The sequence below is a fragment of the Eublepharis macularius genome, chromosome 4 (assembly GCF_028583425.1).
Source record: "Eublepharis macularius isolate TG4126 chromosome 4, MPM_Emac_v1.0, whole genome shotgun sequence".
In the NCBI taxonomy this organism is placed as follows: Eukaryota; Metazoa; Chordata; class Lepidosauria; order Squamata; family Eublepharidae; genus Eublepharis; species Eublepharis macularius.
Window position 1 is genome coordinate 187,403,001 of NC_072793.1, and position 19,868 is coordinate 187,422,868.

The following is a 19,868-nucleotide window of genomic DNA, read 5'->3' on the forward strand; positions in this document are numbered from 1 at the left end:
TGTGATTTCACGGGGGTCCAATGCCTTGGAGCCACGTCTTTGCACCCCGAAGGCACCGCAAAGGGCTGGATCCATGTTTGTAAAGGTGATTTGATGCTGGATTTGGGGGTCTTCTGTTCAGAAAACCAGGGGATCTGCATAGATCTTCCTTTTACTTTTTCCCATGGTGGGGTGAGCAAAAAACCAGCGATTTCTTCTTGCTAGCTTGGTCTATATATGGTTTACTCCGGATAGCTGGTTTTGTGTGTTAGCTTGAAATACAAAGCAGGTTAGTTGCTTCACCTTCAAATGTATAACGATAGAAGAGAACAAATTAGACAGCAAGGCAGTAGCTGTAAACAAGAACCAGTTTGAACTAGAGAGATAAGGAGAAGGTCCCAGGAGGGCACAGAAATGAAAGGAGGCGAGTTTTTCTCAGAACAGAGCCTCTGTCTGAAGAAGAAGAAGAAGAAGAAAGGTATGAAAAGACCCTCCCTGCCACATCTGGGTGGGCGCAGAGTGTTTCCACTTCTTGGAGCTCTGTTCCCCCTTGGTTTTTCCTCTTCAAGGTTCTCCACGTCGTGGGGTGTAAATCCTTGGGCAAAGCACCAGGTCAGGATCCTGGCTATCTTTGCAACAAGGGGGAGGGGGGAGTCTGCCAGCATGAGAGAGGAAGAGGCAAAAACAATAGGTGGTCAGCTAGGGTTGCCAGCTCCAAGTTGGGAAATTCCTGGAGATCTGGGGGGGTGAACCCTGGAGAAAGTGGGGTTTGGGGAGGGGAAGGACCTTGGCATGGCATAATTCCATAGAGTCCACCTCCCAAAGTAGCCATTTTCTCCAGGTGAACTGATCTCTGTGGCCTGGAGACCAGTTGTAATTCTGGGAGATCTCCAGCCACCACCTGGAGGCTGGCAACCTTATGGTCAGCACCCCCAGGACTCTTTCAGCAATATTTTTACCTATAGCCCATCCCAGGTAATCAGGTCACACCTTTTCCAATTCATTGTTGCACCTGCGGACAAGCCATTAAGGTATTGTTTTTGGGCAGTGAGACATTAAATTTCAAAACCTGAGGGTGGGACTTAGAGGCACCTGCTTCCTGATTGGCCTGTTCTGCTTTCCCAGTCCTCCCATTGGTTCTCTGCAGTGCTTGTCTGAGACTCATTCAGGGACGGCCCACCTTCCCTCACGATTTTCCCTCCAAAACCTCAGAGGGCGTGGCTTAGTGACTCTTGCTTCCTGACTGGCCTGTTCTGCTTTCCCAGTCCTCCCATTGGCTCTCTGCAGTACTCGTCTGAGACTCATTCAGGGACTGCCCACCTTCCCTCACCATTTTCCCTCCAAAACCTCAGAGGGCGGGACTTAGGGGCACCTGCTGCCTGGTTGGCCCTGTCCCCCCTCAGCGTCCTCCCATTGGCTCCCCCCAGCGCCAGCCTTGCCGTGCTCCCACCCGGCCTGCTGCCCGAAGGGGCCGCGTGGGCGCAAGGCAGCTGCCTCTTGCGCGGGCTGGGTTTGCTCCCTCTCTGCTTCTCGCGGGAGGGGGCCGAGCGGGGGACGCGGCATCCCTTTGGCGCACCAGTCAGGACTGGGGCAGGGGCCGGGGGGGGGATGGGAACCCCTCCCCCTTGGGACTCTGCCCTGCCCATGCTGGGGTTTGGGAACCCCGTTCTCCCGGTGGGGCCAGGGGATGTTGGGATGCAGCGCCAGCCTCGTGCCCGTGGAAGGGGACTTTCCCCACCGTGTTTTCTTTGTAAAACTCGATCCTGTCCGATTTGGGGGAAGAGCGCCTGGGCCAGCTCTTGCAGGGCCCGAGCACCGAAGCGCCTGTCCTCGCCCTTAAGCCCCCTTCCCAGCTCCCTCGGGTCTCCCTCCAGCCCCCTCCGGCACCTGCTCTCTCCTTCCCCCCTGCCCCAAATCCCACCCTCACCCCCCACGCCCCTTCCCTCCCTCCTGCAGCTGCCTCTCCCGAAACCACCGGGGCCCCTTCCAGTCTGCAGCCGTGCTGGGTTCGGGTCATGCCCTCCACCCTCCGCAGGGACCTCGTGGGCAAGCGGTTCTCTCTGAGGCTTTGGGGGGGGGCCCACTGGCAGGAGAGGGGCTGCCCCCCCCGCTTCCCCAATGCTGGGGTCTTGCGGTGCCCCCCTCCATTCCTACCCCTTCTGCCCCAAAGCCCCTCTGGCTCACCAGATCCTTCCCAGACATTCAAGCAGCAGCCTGGGAAACTCAGAGGATATTGGGGAGGGGGCCCCTGCCCCCTGCCTCTCTAGGACTGCGCAAATGCTCCGCTTGTAATGACCCGGCTGGCCTCGCGGGGGTTGAACAGCCCTTCTCTGCTGTGGATGGGGTGTGATCGGCTGAGGCCATGTAGGGGCTAGTTGCAGGCTGGTTGAAGTGGAAAGGAGGCCCAGTTTAGCCCTTCGTCTCTTTGCTGAGGTGGAAGACCTTGCTGCTTCAGGTGGGTGTGTTTGTGTGTGTCTCCAAAAAAGCACTTTAGATATCTGCCCTGCAGGGAGGAATGCCCCCCCCCACGTAATGGGGGAGATCACACCAACCCTGCAGGGTAGCCACCTCCAGTAGCCCACAGAGGCCATTGAGTCCACGGGGCACCCGGCTGTAGCGGCCTCAGGAGTTTCCCCTCTTTTGTTGGGTGGGCAGCCCCACAGGTGGAGGACAGAGAAGGAACAGGACAGGCTCCAAAGGGGGGGGGGAGGAAATCACACACACCCCAGCCCAAAAGAGGAAGACTTTGACCTCTTCCGTCATAAGCAGAATAGGAGGGTCTTCCTTGGCTGTTCATGTTTTGCTTTCAGGGATCTTTTAACTCTTCACAAAAGTATCTTTAAAATCCCGCTTTCTAACTTCCAGTCATTCCACAACAGCTCCTTTAAAACTCCCCAGGTGGGCAAGCAGGAAGCGGATGGGTGACCTCGCCTTGCCAATCTCCTCCAACAGGAACTCCAGCTCTCTCTCTCTCTCCCCCCCCCCCCACACACTCGAAAGCTCAGAGGGCAAACAGTTTCCCTCCCTCCTGCTGTTCCAGTATGGTTTTCACTGGCTGTTTTGAGCACGGCCTCCCCCTGGGCTGAAAGAGCCCCGCATTGGCCATTCATATATATTCTAATAAGTCTTAGGTCCCTGGCTTGACTAAAGCTTCTTGCTAGTTAGTTCATGGAGGGAGGTGAGATGCACACGGGGCAGGGAAGGGGGGGGCGCTTTCATTGTCTCTGTAACTAAACCATGTTCAGTCTCCGTTTGCCTTCTGGAGGCTCTTTGCTGTGGTCTGAAGGGCAGCCCAGACATGCAAATGACTGCAGAGAGGAGGAGGGCAGACAGGCCAGGCCCTCATCCTGCCCAGGGGCCAGGGCTCAAGTCCTCCAGCTCTAGGCTTCTCCCACAGCCTCAGCACTCCCTGGTCCTGCTGAGCAGCTTCCTGGATGCCAGATAGGGTAGCTAACCTCCAGGATTGGGCCTGGAGAGCTCCCAGTACAGCTGATTTCCAGACAATTGAGATCAGTTCCCCTGGAGGAAATGGCTGCTCTGGAGGGTGGGCTCTATGGCTTAACAGCCCACTGGGGTCCCTCTTCGGCCCAAACCCTGGCCACCCCAGGTTCTACCCGCAAGTCTTCCTGACTTGGAGTTGGCAATTGTAATGCCAAAGTGGATTTAGGGGGAGTTTTTTGCTTCACTGGGGGTGAGCACCATCTCCTGGATTGAGGCCTGTTTTTCTCTTTCATTTCGCCAAAGGCGGAGTTTGGCTTGGGGGTGAGGAAGTGAAACCTGAGAGCGGCTGCAGCAGTGTTCAGTCGGCCTCCAAGTGAAGGGTTCCTAGGAAGGGAAGCTTTGGAGAGGGGCAGAAGTTCTGGTTCTGTAATGGGGGACTTTGCCATGGCAACTCAGGGTCTGTGTGTGGGGGGGGGAGGGTGTGTGAGAGAGAGAGGATGAGGTATCCCCAAGCAAAACCCCAGTCCCTGCAAGCAGAAAATCAGCACATGAAGGAGAAAGTGAGTAGCCCAGGCCTACCTGTTGTGCTAACTTTCTACTTAGAATCATAGAATCATAGAGTTGGGCCATACAGACCATCTAGTCCAACCCCCTGCCCAGTGCAGGATCAGCCTAAAGCATCTCTGACAAATATTCATCCAGCCTCTTCTTGAAAACTGCCAGTGAGGGAGAGCTCACCACCTCCCTAGGCAGCTGATTCCACTTTTGAACTACTCTGACCATGAAAAAGTTCTTCCTAATATCCAGTCGGTACCTTTGTGCATGTAGTTTTAGCCCATTGCTTCGCGTCCTACCCTCTGCTGCCAACTGGAACAGCTCTTTGCCCTCCTCCAAATGACAGCCTTTCAAATATTTAAAGAGAGCAATCATGTCCCCCCTCAACCTCCTCTTCTCCAAACTAAACATTCCCAAGGCCCTCAGCCTTTCCTCGTAGGACTCAGTCTCCAGACCCCTGATCATCCTCGTCGCTCTCCTCTGCACCCTCTCGATTTTGTCCACATCGTTTTTGAAGTGAGGCCTCCAGAACTGCACACAATACTCCAGGTGTGGCCTGACCAAGGCAGTATAGAGAGGGGCTATGACCTCCTGCGATTTCGACGCTATGGCCCCTTTGATACAACCCAGGATTGAATTAGCCTTTTTTGCCACCGCGTCACACTGACTGCTCATATTCAGTTTACAGTCCACTCTTACCCCAAGATCCCTTTCACATATACTACTGCCCAGAAGTGTATCCCCCATCCAGTATTTGTGCTTCTCATTTTTGTGGCCCAGATGTAATACTGTGCACTTGTCTTTGTTGAATTGCATCCTATTCACAGCTGCCCACTTCTCCAGAGTATTCAGGTCTTGTTGAGTTTTAATTCCATCTTCTTGGGTGTTTGCTATCGCTCCCAATTTGGTATCATCAGCAAATTTAATGAGCAGCCCTTCCACTCCTTCATCCAGATCATTGATAAAAATATTGAAAAGTACCGGGCCCAAAACCGAGCCCTGCGGCACCCCACTGGACACCTCCCTCCAATCTGATGAAACGCCGTTGACTACCACTCTTTGAGTGCGGTCCTCCAACCAGTTCCCTATCCACCAAACTGTCCTATAGTCTACTTCACAGTCTTCCAGTTTGCCCATCAGAATGTCATGGGGGACCTTATCAAAAGCTTTACTGAAATCCAGATAAATCACGTCAACAGAGTTCCCCCGATCCAGTAAGCTGGTCACTCGATCAAAGAAGGAAACTAGGTTGGTCTGGCAGGATCTGTTAGGAACAAAACCATGCTGACTTCCCCGGATCACTGAGCGGTCCTTCAGATGCTTACAGATTGATTCCTTTAAAATCTGTTATATCTTCCCAGCAACAGAAGTCAGACTGACTGGCCTGTAGTTTCCCGGGTCATCCTTCCTCCCTTTCTTAAAGATTGGGATAACATTCGCTCTTCTCCAATTTTGTGGCACATCCCCAGTCCTCCAGGAGGCCTTGAAGATGATGGACAGGGGTTCTGCAAGTTCTCTGGAAAGTTCTTTCAGCACTCTTGGGTGCACCCCATCCGGCCCAGGGGATTTGTATTCATCCAGTGCAGCCAGATGCCTCTCCACTACCTCTCTGTCACCAGGTGGCTGCCTCCCAGGCACCAGGGGGAGTGCAGCACACACACACACCAACCCACAGCCCGTCATCCTCACGCAGCCGACCACCCATGTCACAACTGAGGACCAGCAGGCATGCATGGAGTGCAGTTGCTGCAATAAGGATCCTGCCCCTATAGTGAGGCTGCCAGAGTGGGAGAGAGAATTCAGATGGACTGAACCCTGACAAGTCAGAATATTGGTGCAGAGCCCCAACTCCTGCAACATACAGGGTGCAGGGTTCCCAGCAGTTGCAGGATGCCTGCTGGTCCTCAGTTGTGACCTGGGTGGTCGGCTGCGTGAGGATGACGGGCTGTGGGTTGGGGGTGTGTGTGCCTGGGAGGCAGCCACCTGGTGATGTGGGTTTTGATGGCGGCCACCCCTTGCTTGCTGGCCCGGGAGGTGGTCAACAGCCTGCCCCTTTTCCTTCCCCTGGGGGAGACGAGCTCCTAGCGTGGGGGGGTGGGGGGGTATACTCACACCTGGCATGGACAGGAGGTGGGCCACAGCCTTTACTCACTGAGACATTAGTCCCCCGAGTCTGGGAAAGGGACAGGGACTGGGGCAGGGTCAAAACCCAGCTCTGAACAACCGACTCCTGCTGTTGGGATGCAGCCGGGGATGGCTGGCATTGGTGGACGAGGGGGAAGGAGACTTACATTCCCCTTGCAGGGAACTCCCCACCTCCTGTCCACCAAAACCCACCTCACTGACGGGGTGGCCGTGAGGGAAGTCTTCCACCAGCAAGGAGGGGGTTAAATAGGTGACGGAGTGTGGGAGTTATGTGGGAAGATGCACCATCAAGCGGTTGGGATGTTGAGAGAAGGTTCAGAATCATTCCTGAAATGAATCCAGCTACAGGCGACCGAGTCCAGGAGGACCCATGACGAAGGAAGTTAAAATACCCCAGTTCAGCTGGTTGTGTGAGTGTGTGTGCATTCGCACCTGGAAAAGATAAGGGACAGAAGGGGAGGACAATCCCCCTCTAGGTAAGCGGCGATTCCCCTTGGGGGGGGGGGGGACACATTCGCACCTGGAAGTTGTGGTTGACAAGGCAGCACCGTGAACCCACTTGGCTTGGCCCCTGAGGCTGGCGGCGCCGTAGAGACTGGGGTGGGGTTAGAGCCGGATCAACCACCCAAGCACCTACCTTTGGGAAAAGGGGTTAAAAATAGTTTAAATTCAGAGTTGCAATGTATCTGAAAGCAATAGTCAGATGCTCGTTCGCTTTTTAAGAAAAGTTTACTTTAAAAAAAAAGTACACGGGGTTGCTACAAAACAAAAGAAATGGATCCCCTACATCTTGCGGCTGCAGAGTACAAACTTAGGTCATGCTAGTAACGGAGATCCTCCTTGACCCTAGAAAGGAAATCACCTGAGCTACTGACCAATAATAGTTTCTCAGTTTCCCGGGCTTTCATTGAGATAAGGCCATTGGCTCTCTGCCAGGTTTCCCTTCCAGGTCAATACAAAAAACAGCACCCTAGGTAAACACATTAAGCCCATAATGAACGAGTATCAGACCTTGCAGCCTATATCCCAACACTTCCCAGCCGGGACAAGTGCTGTAAAGAGGAGCCACAGAGACTGGGATGGGGTCAGAGCCCTGATACCCGCAGACAGCTGCTGGTGGGAGGGGGCAAAGGTTCCAAGGGGGGGATTCCTGGATCTTCAATGCTTAAGGTCCAGTGAGGGGTAGCCCAGCAGGGGGAGGTTGACTTTTACGAAGGCCAATTGATCCACTAGGGCTGGGTCCAGTCGTGAGCAGCGGGCACGGAGAAGGTCTGCCAGGTGGGAGAATACCTGCTCGCTCTGGACACTGGTGGGTGGGCAGGAGAGGAGGTTCATGGCCACAGATGACAAGTCTGGCCAGATGGCAGCTTTGCATACCCAGTACTCCAGGGGATTGGAGTCAGGGGGCTCGGGAGGCTCAGCGAGGTATTCTCGCACCATCACCTCCACCGAGTCCTCCACAAGGGCATGCTTGGCCTCCCCGATGACGCCAACCTCCCAGCTCACCACTGAGGACCAGTAGAGGAGGGGGTCCTTGTTGGGTGGGCTCTCATCGCCTGGAGCACTGGGCTGATCTGCCTCCTCCTCCGCCAACAATCCCTCTTCCATGCCCTCTTCCCTCTGGCCAGATCGTTTTGCCTGGAACCTCCGTATCTCTCCACAGAGGTCCTGCTTCCATTGCTGGAGTTCAGCATTCCGCATGGCTATGCTGCCCTTTATACGGGGGTCACAGATGCAGGCCAGTCTGTACACCCCCTCTTGGCAGAGAGGATGCAAGCGGGTGGCCATGCCTGCCTGCAACCTCCTCACCAAGTCCCTGACGCTGGGGAGCAGAGCTTCCCCCTGCTCCAGTTCTTTGGCCAGCGCCCGGTCCAACCCGCGGATTAGGGGGATGGCTTGCCCCAGGCTGGTCGTGTAGGAGCAGAGGAAATCGGTAGTGTCCTGAAAAGGCTTCAGGACACGGACCATTTGGGAGAGGGCCAGCCAGTCTATGGAGCTAATGCTGAGCTTCTCTTTCCCCTGCAAAATGGGCACAGAGGACATGATATCCTGCACCATGTTTCTTTGCTCCACCAGACGAGCGATCATTACGTATGTGGAGTTCCAACGGGTGGGCATGTCTTCCAAGAGCTGGTGCTCGGGATTCCCCTCCTCCCCCTGCCTCTCATGCAGCTTGCGAGAAGAATTAATGCAGCTGGAAAAGTGGGCAGCCAGACGCCGGCAACTGTCCAACAAGGTGCGCGTGTCCAGTGTTCCCTGGTCCCAGGTGGGCTTGATGGTGCTACCCAGCCCAAGAGCATCCCTCATGACCAGGTGCAGCTTGTGCGCCAGGCAGACAATGCCCTCAAGGGACACGGCTTTCAGGGCTGCCTCCATGTTTCTACTGGTGTCCGTGACCATGTAGCCACGGACAACATCGCCTGCGGGTGCCCACTCCCTCAGTCCAGCCTTGATCACAGCAGCAACGTTACTCCCTGTGTGGTCCTCTTCCATCCACCGTGCCTGGAGCAGAACCACTCTGTAGCCCGGTGGCAGGGTTGGCCCCTCCTCCCGGGGCCGTGATTTTACCCTGGTGGTCCAGAGATCCTCCGGTTGCCACCAGTGGGCAGTGAGGGCGAGGAAGCTATGCTGATGGCTGCTCCACAGGTTCGCCGTAAAGTGCACGGGCCGCCCTTGTGCTTTGGCCAACTGGTTCCTGATCATCTCTGCCACACAGTTGTTGAGCGCAGGCAAGACTCGTCGGCCAACGGTCCGCTGCGAGGGCATTGTGAACCAGGGGGCAAAATAACGCAGCGCCCGGCGAAAGCCCACACCCTCCAACACGGACAAAGGTAGTCCGTCCAGAGCTATCATCTCAGACAGTATACGAGTACCCGCCTCCTGCGCCCTCCCCCTGAATTTTTTGCTTCGCATAGATGACTCCGAAGGGACAACCTCCTGAAGGGTAGCCTGCCTGGAAGTTCCACTCCCACCCACAGCACCCTCATTGTGCGTTTTCTTCCTCGGGGTGGACTCCCATTCCCCTCCCCCTTCTCCCTGCTCAGAAGCCCTCTTCATCCCCCTGCTGGATGGTACTCCTTGCTCTGCAGGCAACAGACTTGGGTGATACGTCTGCAGATGCCTGCGGAGGACACTGGATGACAGGTGCTTGGGGTCCAAGCCCCTACGCACCAGAGCATTGCAGGCCCGGCAAACCGCTGAACAGGGGTCATTGGGGAGGATTAGGAAGTGCTTCCAAAGTGTGGGATTGAAACGGCGATTGAGAGTTGGTGGGTCAAGAGGACGGAACTGCTGAGGTGTGGGGCTGGGCCAGGAGGACGGAGTGAGCGGTGGACTGCAAGCCGGGTCAGGGGCAGCCCCAAGAGGTTGGTATGTGGAGGAGCTGGATATTTCTCCAAGACCCCCCGATGCACCCTGAGTTCCCTCCACCTCCTCCAAAAGTCCACACTCCAGGCATTTATATGGCTTTTCCCCTGTGTGAATTGTTTCAGGGGAAGTGAAGCGTTCACTATGACTGAAGGTTTTTCCACACTCCAGGCATTTATATGGCTTTTCCCAGTCTATATTAATATCCGATTTTTCAGGGAATTTCGTCCCACTTGCTGGGCACTCATTTCTATTGACTTGTTTGTACTTTTCTTGAAGTTGAGGAATTTCATGAGAACCATCATGCTGTAAAAGACCAGAAGTATTCCTCCTCTCAGGCGGCTGTATTCCCTCCTCCTTCTTTGGACCATCACAATATTCAGCATTCTCTTTCACATTTAAACACATGTCTCCTTTTCCCGTTACCGGAAGCTCAGATTTTTCATCTGCCGACTGCCACGTGCCTCCTGCTGAAAGAAAGAGAAGCCCGGTGTGATCATAGGACACTGGCCTACCTATCTCTGTCAAAGTGTTCTTGGCTTTACAATGCTGATTTTTGCACTCTGTGTACACTCAGGTGTTAAGATCTCACTATCTGTAGCTAGTTCTCCTGCTCTCTTTCTCAATTCCTTCTAAATTCCAAGCTATGTTGGAAGAGCTGCCAATTGTACAGTTATGAACATTGCCCAGAAGGACAAAAGAGAATATGCAATGGAGACTTCTTGCCTCAAAGTGACCGAGTGGTTTTAAGTTTCTCTTTTCCTGCCTGGGTAAACTTGGAGGGGGGGGTGGCTGGGGGGGGCTTGTGGGGAGAAGTTCACCCTTTGAGAGGGAGGGTCAGATACTCATGCTTTAACATACACAAGAGAGCGTCTGAAGAGAGGTGGACAGCTAGAAAGAGAATATAATCTTTAAAACAGAGTTTACTATTCCTGAAATCCGAGTCCTCTAGGTCCAATAACCTCTTGCTTTGACCTCACAGCAGAATGGTTGCTTCCTTGGAAATGCCTCCCCATTGGCTCGGGGCTGGCTCAAGTGGTTTTGTGCCCTCGACCCCTGCCCTCTGAACCCCCTGCCAGGTTGCAGGGAGGCAAGCAGCGAGGGATGGCAGAGAAGAAGAGGGCCCCCTGCCCCCACCACCTCCACCTGAGGGAGGGAATTAGTAAGCAGGATCCCCACTGGCTGCCTGAGACAGTCCTTAAATGTGATAGACGGGCAGCCAGGCGTGGCAGTGATGGTGACTGGGCAACTGGCGTGAGAGGCACAGAGCTGACTTGTGCCCTCCAACTGGTGCCCAGGGAAGTTGCCTAGGGCAGGCTGGCAGCTGAGGGCCAGCCCTGCACCTGTGGGGGCTGATTCTCCTACCAAAAGTGGGTTATCCATTGACGGTCTGCAAGCCAGACAGTGACAGCAGAGAGCAAATCCAAGTTGTAAAAAGGAGAAAGAGGGAAAGGGCTGGAGAGAGAAGAACTCCTTGTTGGGGTCTAGTAACTTCAAGAAGCCACCCAGGAGAGTGAAAGTTCATTCTCCCAATTTACCTCGATTTCCCCACCAGCAGGAAAAGAGGCAGCTGCAACTCTTGCATCTCCTCAGAAGGGGGGAGCCTTCCTGCCTCCCACAAGAAGCGGCGCTTCACCTGGAGTCGGTGGTGCACCAGAGCTGTCTCTGGACCAGCCCGACTGTCCTTCCAGTGCCATCAGCTGTCGCTCTGTGCCACCCCCTTTCTCTTTGCAGAGCAGCCCTTTCCCTGGTAATGCCGCTATGGAAAACAGGGCTGCTTTGGGCCTAACCGATGCCGAGAGTCTTGCCAAGCTTGCTTGGCAAAATCTTTGGGAAAGCACTGGCCAGGAAAAGAATGGTCCTGTTCTGAGAGACAATTCAGAGCCTGGTATCTGTGCCAGGTACCCTGAGACTGCTAAGAAGGGAAGCTGAGGCACCCTAAGCTGACCTGGCCGAGTAACATTCCCTCTTCTCGGCTCCTGGGGGACGGGCAGTGCTGGTTTAGCTGCAGAGTCTCAAGTCCTCGTGTCACGCGGCCGCTTGGATTTACAATCCTGCTTCGAGGCCTGGAAACTCCGCACTTCTGTCAAGCATGTTTAGATGCTAGCTTTATTGTTTTTGTATCCTGTACGCATGCTTTCTAAGCCAGTATTTTATTCAATAATTAGTAAACGAATTATCTTACAACTGGGTGGTGTTTCATTGGTTCAATCGCTTCCGTCTGAAGACAGTGTCTAGGCCAACCTGGCCTGTGCTACCGTCACGGACTCCACAACAAGGGGGGGGCCATTTTCAATCCCCCACCCCACCCTCAGATCTCCTTCCTCCTGGCCAGAGCAAATCACCAGCTTGAGGGTCTGCCCCGCGCAGGAGGTGGGGCCTGCTATTACCTGAGACAGGCCCGTCAGGTGTGATGGAGGCCATGAAACCCTGAACTGTTCCGACGCTAAAGTCCCCCAGAGTCATCAGCCTGAGTAAGATCTCCTCAAGGTTTATAATTTTATTGCTCTTTCTTTTGGACCAAGGCCCAATTTTTAACATTATTTGCCTTAACGGTCAGTTTTTGAGTTTGGAGGCAGCTTTGTTCTCAACGCCCGTCCTGCTGGCACCAGAGGGGAGGTGGGCCGGAGATGTTTTAATCATATTTTCTCCCATACGTAGAGTGAATACTCACAACATTATCAGTGTTAAATTATAAACCCCTACAATTTTTCTTTATCTGCAACCACAAACCCACTGGCATTTTTTACAAAGTCATTGACCATCTGGTTAACCATGTCACCCTCAAATGCAGGTCATATAACTGGAGATGCGGTACGGCCTAAATCACTCCTCTTTCAATTATTTTGCACTGATTTTAAACTAGTTCTAGGCTTTTACTTCCCCAAATGGACATTTCTATACTGAGAAGCTGGAGTGGGCATCTTTCCCAGACTGGCCAGGGGAGGGGGGAATAAAAGCAGCCCACCTACACACAAGGAGGACACCCAGGGGCAACGAAGCCCCCCCTGATCTTACCTGGAAAAGCTGCTCCGTGGTAAGGATCCTGCGTGATCTTTTCCTGCAGATGAAACAGAAATGGGGATCCCAGAAAGGGGAGACTGTTGAGAAAGGGAACAGGGAAAAGGCTCGGGGGGGGGGGCTTCTAAAAATGTTGGGGTAATCCATATGGATTTTGGGGGGAATCCGTCATATCTTGTGCCCCAAATACTCCCCAGGTGTGTCCCTCTCACCTGCTGGTCCTGCTCTGCCTGGCTCAGGAGGAACCCTTCTGCCAGGATCACTGCCTGGGAACTGGTCTCCGGCTCGTATTCCCTGACCCAGCTCTGGATCTCTGGAGGCAAGATAGCCAGGAATTGCTCCAAGACCACCAGGTCCAGGATCTCCTTCTTGCTGTGCCTTTCTGGCTTTAGCCACTGGTGACAAAGTTGGTGGAGACGGCTGCAGACCTCCCGGGGCCCTTCGGCCTCCTGGTAGCAGAAGTGCCTGAACTGCTGCACATCTGAAGGGGGACAATTCTCTCCTAGTCCCTTCTGCATTCTTTCTTCCCACAGTTCCCTTCTGTTCTCAGCCTTGATGGCATCAGGGCCTTTTCTTACTTCTGGACCAACTGAATCTGGCTCTTCAGCCCACATCCTCCCTTCCTCTCCAGACAGCCTCCAGCTAGACGTGTGGATCGCCTTCCTCCTCTGCCGGATTCTTCTGTAAAGGCAAGTGCCGGATCTATGACCTCCTGCAATGAGAAGCCTGATTGGTGGGACTTATATATATATATCTGGACACCTGCATCTAAAGAGGCGGCCCTTGACTCACAAAAGCTCACGGAACGGAGCAAGTGAAGAGGAGCTTCATCACAGCATGAAGGGAAGGCTCTGCTCTGCTTCATAAAAACACGGCTAATCTACAAACTAAAGATTCTTGCAGCGTTCAGAAGCCGGAGAACATTATGGGGTGTCGAGAGTGGTGTGTGTATTTGCAAAGTAGCTGTGAAGTTAGAAAGAGTGGCCCAGAAGTAGGAAGGTGTAACCGAGAGTCCCTGAGATGCTAGATCTCTCTGTTCATATGGCAGGAAAACTGGAGAAGGTTTGACTTCTTCATGGAAACCAGCAGAGCGACGGAGATGCCAAGGAAGAGGAAAGAGAACTGAATTTGGAAATGATTGATATTTTTCCACTAACTGCGCATAGGAGAATTCTCAGTAAGTTAACACATTGGAAGAAGAATAAAAATGAGTTTTTGGAAGGGGGCCATTTAAAATAAGGAATTGAGCTTTGATTTTTAATTAATAACTTTTAATCTTTCATTCCAATGTGTTTTTTAAGCAGCCTCAGTCAGATTCTTTGACATACAGGAAAGCGAAGCCTGGCAGAGATCTTTTGAGTTCTGTGGCTGATCAGAGACGCCCAAGTCCGACATGTGACTTCCCAGGGCTTGCTGGCACATTCAGAAGGGATGGGGGGGGCAGGAGTCCATGAATTCAGGGGGGGGGGGCGATTCTGAAAGCCAAAGATCTTACCTTAACAAAGGCAACTGAAGTGAGCCAGGCTGCAGAAGTCACCCAGAAAGACAGCAGATTTGCTGGCAAAGAAGAGATGTTCTGAGTCTGTAGGCAGAATGGGACCTTCAGTGCACAACAGAGTGAAGAGGGGAACCCTCCCAAAGCCCAAGTTTGCTATCCCAGAACTGCAAGAACAGGAAGGCTGGGTGGGAGCCCTCTGGTCAATCCAGGCCACTGCAGAGAGGCGCTTTGCAAAGGGGAGATTATTGCACGACTTACCCCTTTTGCAGAAAGTCCTCAGGCGCTGCCTCCTCTCCCCTCCGCCCAACAACACACAACTGGAACCCTGGGACAGGAAGTGACTGAAGCAAGCTGGGAACCCTTCTCTCTCCTGGCCCCTCTAGGAATGGAGGCTCCTTCCCTTTAACCCTTCAGAGGACTCAACCAGAAAGAGAAAAGGACCAGCTTCTGCCTTCGCCCTGCCAGAGGGAGGATTTCGACATTGAAACAAAAGAAAACCACCGTCCCCCGTTGCAGGTCCTTTCTCAGCCTGGAGGCATCACAGTGATAATCGCTCACCCACCACTTCGGGGCGCTGTCATTGCACAAAAACATTCATTCAAGGCGCTCTTTATGCAACCTCCGGATTTTTGCATGGCTGTGGGGGCCCCCAACTTACCATCCAATCACAGATCATGCCCATAGCCACAGATTGCCCCACAAAAATCACACTCCCACTGCTTCATGGCCCTGCCACGGGGCAAACACGTAATTCCAAAGCATGGATAGTCAAGGATAACATAAATGAAAATGGATCCTCAGGATTTTTATATGGGATTACACAAAGCTCTCCATTGAACCACATGTTGTATCTATAGCCACAGGATGGACCAGAAAAATCCCACACCCACCACTTTGGGACACTGCAAGAGCGCCACAATTTGATTCCAAAGCGCAGATCCTCATGGATCCCAAGGAATTTTCCAGGACATGTCGAGTGATACCACGAAGAGTTTGCAGGGTCCCGCATGTAAAAATCTGGAAGGAATGAGGATCCAGGAATCTCCATGTTTTTGCTGCATGGTGGTGCCACAAAGCAGCGGACATGGCATTTGGGGGGTGCTTCCTCTTGACCACGGCACGAGGTGCCGCATCCTGCTGGTCTGGTTTAGTTCCAGTGGGGAAATGATGCGATTTCGCGGAGGTCCCTGTCTTGGAGCCACGTCTTTGCACCCTGAAGGCACCCCAAAGGGCCGGATCCATGTTTTATAAGGTGATTTGATGCTGGGTTTGGGGGTGTTCTGCAGGGCCGGATCTAGGGTTGCCGGCACCCAGGGCAATCCTAGTCCAACCCTTCGCACATCTGCACAGCACATGAGCGCTCCCAGCGCTGCGTAATGACATCATTTCAGTGATGGCATCACACAGGGCAGAGCAGCAGAGGCAGCGTGCAGGGCTGGGAAGCCGCCCGCACCATTCGCCTCCCTGTAGGCAAATGACGCGGGCGGCGTCGCAGCCTCCTGCGCTGCCTTTCGCCTGCCCTGCAGGACAGGGTGCGGCCGGCTTGCCGTGCACGCCCTGTCCTGCAGGGCAGGCAAAAGGCAGCATGGGGGACTGTGAGACCGCCCGCGCCATTCGCCTGCCGCGCAGGACAGGGGGTGGCCGGCTTGCCACACGCACCCTGTCCTGCAGGGCAGGCGAAAGACAGCATAGTAGGCTGCGAGGCTGCCCACACTGCCGCCTGCGTTCTCCCGGCAGCTGGCAGCTGCTCCTGGCGTCCCCTCGCTGGGGGCAGACTACCCCCCCTGCCCCCCTCGATCCGGCCCTGGTGTTCTGTTCAGAAAATCAGAGGATCCGCATAGATATTCCTTTTTACTTTTTCCCATGGTGGGGTGAGCAAAAAAACAGCGATTTCTTCTTGCTAGCTTGGTTTATATATGGTTTACTCCAGATAGTTGGTTTTGTGTGTTAGCTTGAAATACAAAGCAGGTTAGTTGCTTTACCTTCAAATGTATAACGATAGAAGAGAACAAATTAGACAGCAAGGCAGTAGCTGTAAACAAGAACCTGTTTGAACTAGAGAGATAAGGAGAAGGTCCCAGGAGGGCACAGAAATGAAAAGGGGTGAGTTTTTCTCAGAACAGAGCCTCTGTCTGAAGAAGAAGAAGAAAGGTATGAAAAGACCCTCCCTGCCATATCTGGGTGGGCGCAGAGTGTTTCCACTTCTTGAAGCTCTGTTCCCCCTTATTTCATGATATGAAGGTTTTTCCTCTTCAAGGTTCTCCACGTCGTGGGGTGTAAATCATTGGGCAAAGCACCAGGTCAGGATCCTGGCTATCTTTGCAACAAGGGGGAGGGGGGAGTCTGCCAGCATGAGAGAGGAAGAGGCAAAAACAATAGGTGGTCAGCTAGGGTTGCCAGCTCTAAGTTGGGAAATTCCTGGAGATCTGGGGGGTGAACCCTGGAGAAACCTGGAGAAAGAGGGGTTTGGGGAGGGAAAGGATTGTGGCATGGCATAATTCCATAGAGTCCACCTCCCAAAGTAGCCATTTTCTCCAGGTGAACTGATCTCTGTGGCCTGGAGACCAGTTGTAATTCTGGGAGATCTCCAGCCACCACCTGGAGGCTGGCAACCTTATGGTCAACACCCCCAGGACTCTTTCAGCAATACTTTTACCTATAGCCCATCTCAGGTAATCATGTCACACCTTTTCCAATTCATTGTTGCACCTGCGGACAAGCCATTAAGGTATTGTTTTGGCAAGTGAGATGTTAAATTTCAGATTCCTCTGGCAGATTTGAACCTTTTGGGGGCAGGTACTTGCCTGTCCCCTGGCAGACATTTATTTATTTACCTACATTTAAACCCAACTCCCCCCACCCTCAATGGAGACACAAGGTGGCTTGCATCATTCTTGCATCGTCCATTTTATCCTCACAACTATGTTAGTTAGTTTCAGGTGGTATGCAGTGCCAATCTCATGCCCATGGAAGTGGACTTTCCCCACCATCTTCTCTTGTGAAACTCGATCCTGTTCAATTTGGGGGAAGAGGTGCCCTTCGGAAGAGGCCGGAAAGAACTTTGGCCAGGTCTTCCAAGGCTCGAGCATCGAAGTTCCTTTCCTAGCCCTTAAGCCCCCTTCCCAGCTCCCTCAGGTCTTCCTCCAGACCCCTCCTGCACCTGCTCTCTCCTTTTCCACAACCCCAAATCCCATCCTCATCCCACACCCTGGGGGGAAATCACACACCCCAACCCACCAAGAGGAAGACTTTGACCTCTTCCATCATAAGCAGAATAGGAGGGTCTTCCTTGGCTGTTCATGTTTTGCTTTCAGGGATCTTTTAACTCTTCACAAAAGTTGCTTTAAAATCCCGCTAATTTCCAGTCATTCCAACAGCTCCTTTAAAACTCCCCAGGTGGGCAAGCAGGAAGTGGATGGGTGTCCTCGCCTTGCCAATCTCCTCCAACAGGAACTCCAGATCTCTCTCTCTCTCCCCACACACACACACTCAAAAGCTCAGAGGGCAAACAGTTTCCCTCCCTCCTGCTGTTCCCGTATGGTTTTTACTGGCTGTTTTGAGCACAGCCTCGCCCTGGGCTTAAAGACTCCTGTACTGGCCATTCATATATGTTCTAATAACTAGCAACAAAGCCCGTTGTAGGAAAAAATACAACGGGCTCTAGAAAGGGGAGGGTGGATAGACAGGCATTCCCTCCTCCTCCGTCACTGATCCTGGCCAGTGAAGGAGGGAGCGGGCATTGCCACCTCCTCCATGCATGACCTCGGCCACGTGAAGGAGTGGGTGGGCTTTGCTATCTGCTCCACGCCTGATACAGGCTGGGTAAAGGGGGCCGGGCATTGCGATCTGCTCCGCTCCTGATCCCAGCTGGGTGAATGGGAAACAGGCATTGCCTCCAGCTCCATGCCTGATTGCAGATGGGTGAAGGGGGGTGGGTATGGCTGCCTGCTCAGTACCTTATTCTGGTAGGTTGAAGGGAGTGAGTATTGCCACCTGCTCTGCTCCTTATTCTGGCTGGGTGAAGGGAAGAAGGGCATTGCCTCTTGGTCTGCGCCTGATCCCAGCCAGATGAAGGTGTGAGGCGGACGTTGCCACCTGCTCCACTTCTAATCCCAACTGGGTTATGGCGGGGGGGGGGGCATCGCCACCTGCTCTGCTCCTGATCCCAGCAAGGTGTCAGGGGCGGGCATCGCCATCTGCTCTGCTACTAATACCAGCTGTGTTAAAGTGGGGGTGAGCATTGCCACCTGCTCCACTCCTAATACCAGCTGGCTTAAGGCGGCGGTGGACATGACTACCTGCTCAGTGACTTGTTCCGGTAGATTGAAGGGGGTGGGCATTGCCACCTGCTCCGCTCTTTATCCTAATAGATAAGCAAAACAAGCCTGATACCTGTTTACAGACAATAGCAACAATGTGTTAACACACACAGATATCGCACGTTGTGATTAACAAACTTTATCAATGTGAAAAAGAATATGATGTGCAAACAATACAGTCACATCACAATGCTACATTCATTGTACTACAGTACTAATACATATCATGTTACAACACAGTTCCTTCAAATGTCTCTTATTAAAGTGTCTCCAGTGTCTCCAAAGCACATTCTTAACCGCAGGGGACTACCAACCCCATTCCTGTTTCTTCTTAGAACAAGGTAAACTCCTTGGGTGAAGAATGAAAATTCCTGTGCTGGTATTTGTAATGTGGTTTCTTTTTACAGGTGCCTCACATGATCTTAACAAGGTGTTATAGGAGAAATACAGCCACTGACAGCCCTAGCTTTCGTCAAAACGACTTCCTCAGGGACTTGTGGCACACCTGCAGCTAACTCATTCAATCTAACCCAGAGAGTGACGCGTGAGAGGAGATCTGCGTCTCTTTATCCTGGATGGGAAGGGAAGAAAGGTATTGCCTCCTGCTCTGCACCTGATCCTAGCCAAGTGAAAGCATGGGGTGGGCACTGCCACCTGCTCCACTCCTGATCCCAACAGGGTGATGGCTGGGGCGGCCACTGCCACCTGCTCTGCTCCTAATCCCATCTGGGTGAAGGGAGCAGTCATTTCCACTTACTCTGCTACTAATACCAACTGGGTTAAGGTGAGGGGTGGGCATTGCCACCTACTCTGCTCCTAATACCAGATGGGTGAAGGAGATGCGGGTATTGCCACTTGCTCTGCTCATGATTCTGGCAGGTTGAAGGGGGACGGGCATTGCTGCCTGCTTGGTGCCTGATCCCAGCTGGGTGAACTGGGGAGGGCACTGTCTTCTGCTATTCCTGATCTCAGCTGGGTGAGGGGGAGTGGGCATTGTCACCTGATCCATTCCTAATACCTGCTGCATTATGGCGGGGAGAGGGCATTGCCACCTGCTCCACTCCTAATACCAGCTGGGTTAAGGTGGGGGGGGGCATTCCCATCTGGTCCTCTCCTAATGTCAGCTGGGTTAAGGTGGGGGGGAGGGGAATTGCCAGGGGAGGGCATTGCCACCTGCTCTGCTTCTAATACCAGTTGAGTAAGGCGGGGGTGGGCATTGCCACCTGCTCCGCTCCTGATCCCAAATAGCTGAAGGGGGGGGTGGGCATTGCCACCTGCCCCGCTCCCAAGACCAGCTTGGTTTGGGGGGTGGCCATTACCACCTGCCCGGCTAATAATACCAGTTGGGTTAAGGCATTGGACAGGCATGGCCACCTACTCTGCTCCTAATAACAGCTGAGTTAAGGCAGAAGTGGGCACTGCCACCTGCTCCACTCCTAATATTAGCTAGGTTAATGTGGGGTGTGGGAAGTGCTGGGGTGGGCATTGCCACCTGTCCTGCTGTGAATAGGATGCAATTCAACAAAGACAAGTGCACAGTATTA

General features: G+C 53.3%; 2 protein-coding genes across 4 annotated transcripts in view; both read right to left on the minus strand.

The window, feature by feature from the left end:
* Positions 1-19,868, minus strand: part of LOC129328463 (zinc finger protein 420-like) — a 262,738-nt gene that overhangs the window by 38,497 nt on the left and 204,373 nt on the right. The window lies entirely within an intron of this gene.
* LOC129328441 (zinc finger BED domain-containing protein 4-like) lies at positions 6,963-14,313 on the minus strand. Of its 2 annotated transcripts, none has more exons than XM_054977507.1 (5): positions 14,264-14,313; positions 14,003-14,089; positions 12,720-13,219; positions 12,505-12,547; positions 6,963-9,953 (listed from the first exon to the last, which is right to left on the minus strand). In XM_054977507.1, the coding sequence occupies exons 3-5, from the start codon at positions 13,119-13,121 to the stop codon at positions 7,279-7,281; spliced, it is 3,120 nt and encodes a 1,039-aa protein (XP_054833482.1). In that variant the 5' UTR covers positions 13,122-13,219; positions 14,003-14,089; positions 14,264-14,313; the 3' UTR covers positions 6,963-7,278. The 2 variants fall into 2 exon arrangements, with proteins under 2 accessions (XP_054833482.1, XP_054833481.1); XM_054977506.1 differs by having other exon boundaries at positions 6,963-9,956.

Bases quoted from the DNA above. Each gene is read 5' to 3' on its own strand.
- LOC129328441 (XM_054977506.1), bottom strand. From the start codon at position 13,121: ATGTGGGCTGAAGAGCCAGATTCAGTTGGTCCAGAAGTAAGAAAAGGC. The intron at 12,548-12,719 runs GTGAGAGGGACA...TTTCATCTGCAG, and splicing joins AGGCAGAGCAGGACCAGCAG to GAAAAGATCACGCAGGATCC. The intron at 9,957-12,504 runs GTAAGATCAGGG...TCTTTCTTTCAG, and splicing joins CCACGGAGCAGCTTTTCCAG to CAGGAGGCACGTGGCAGTCG.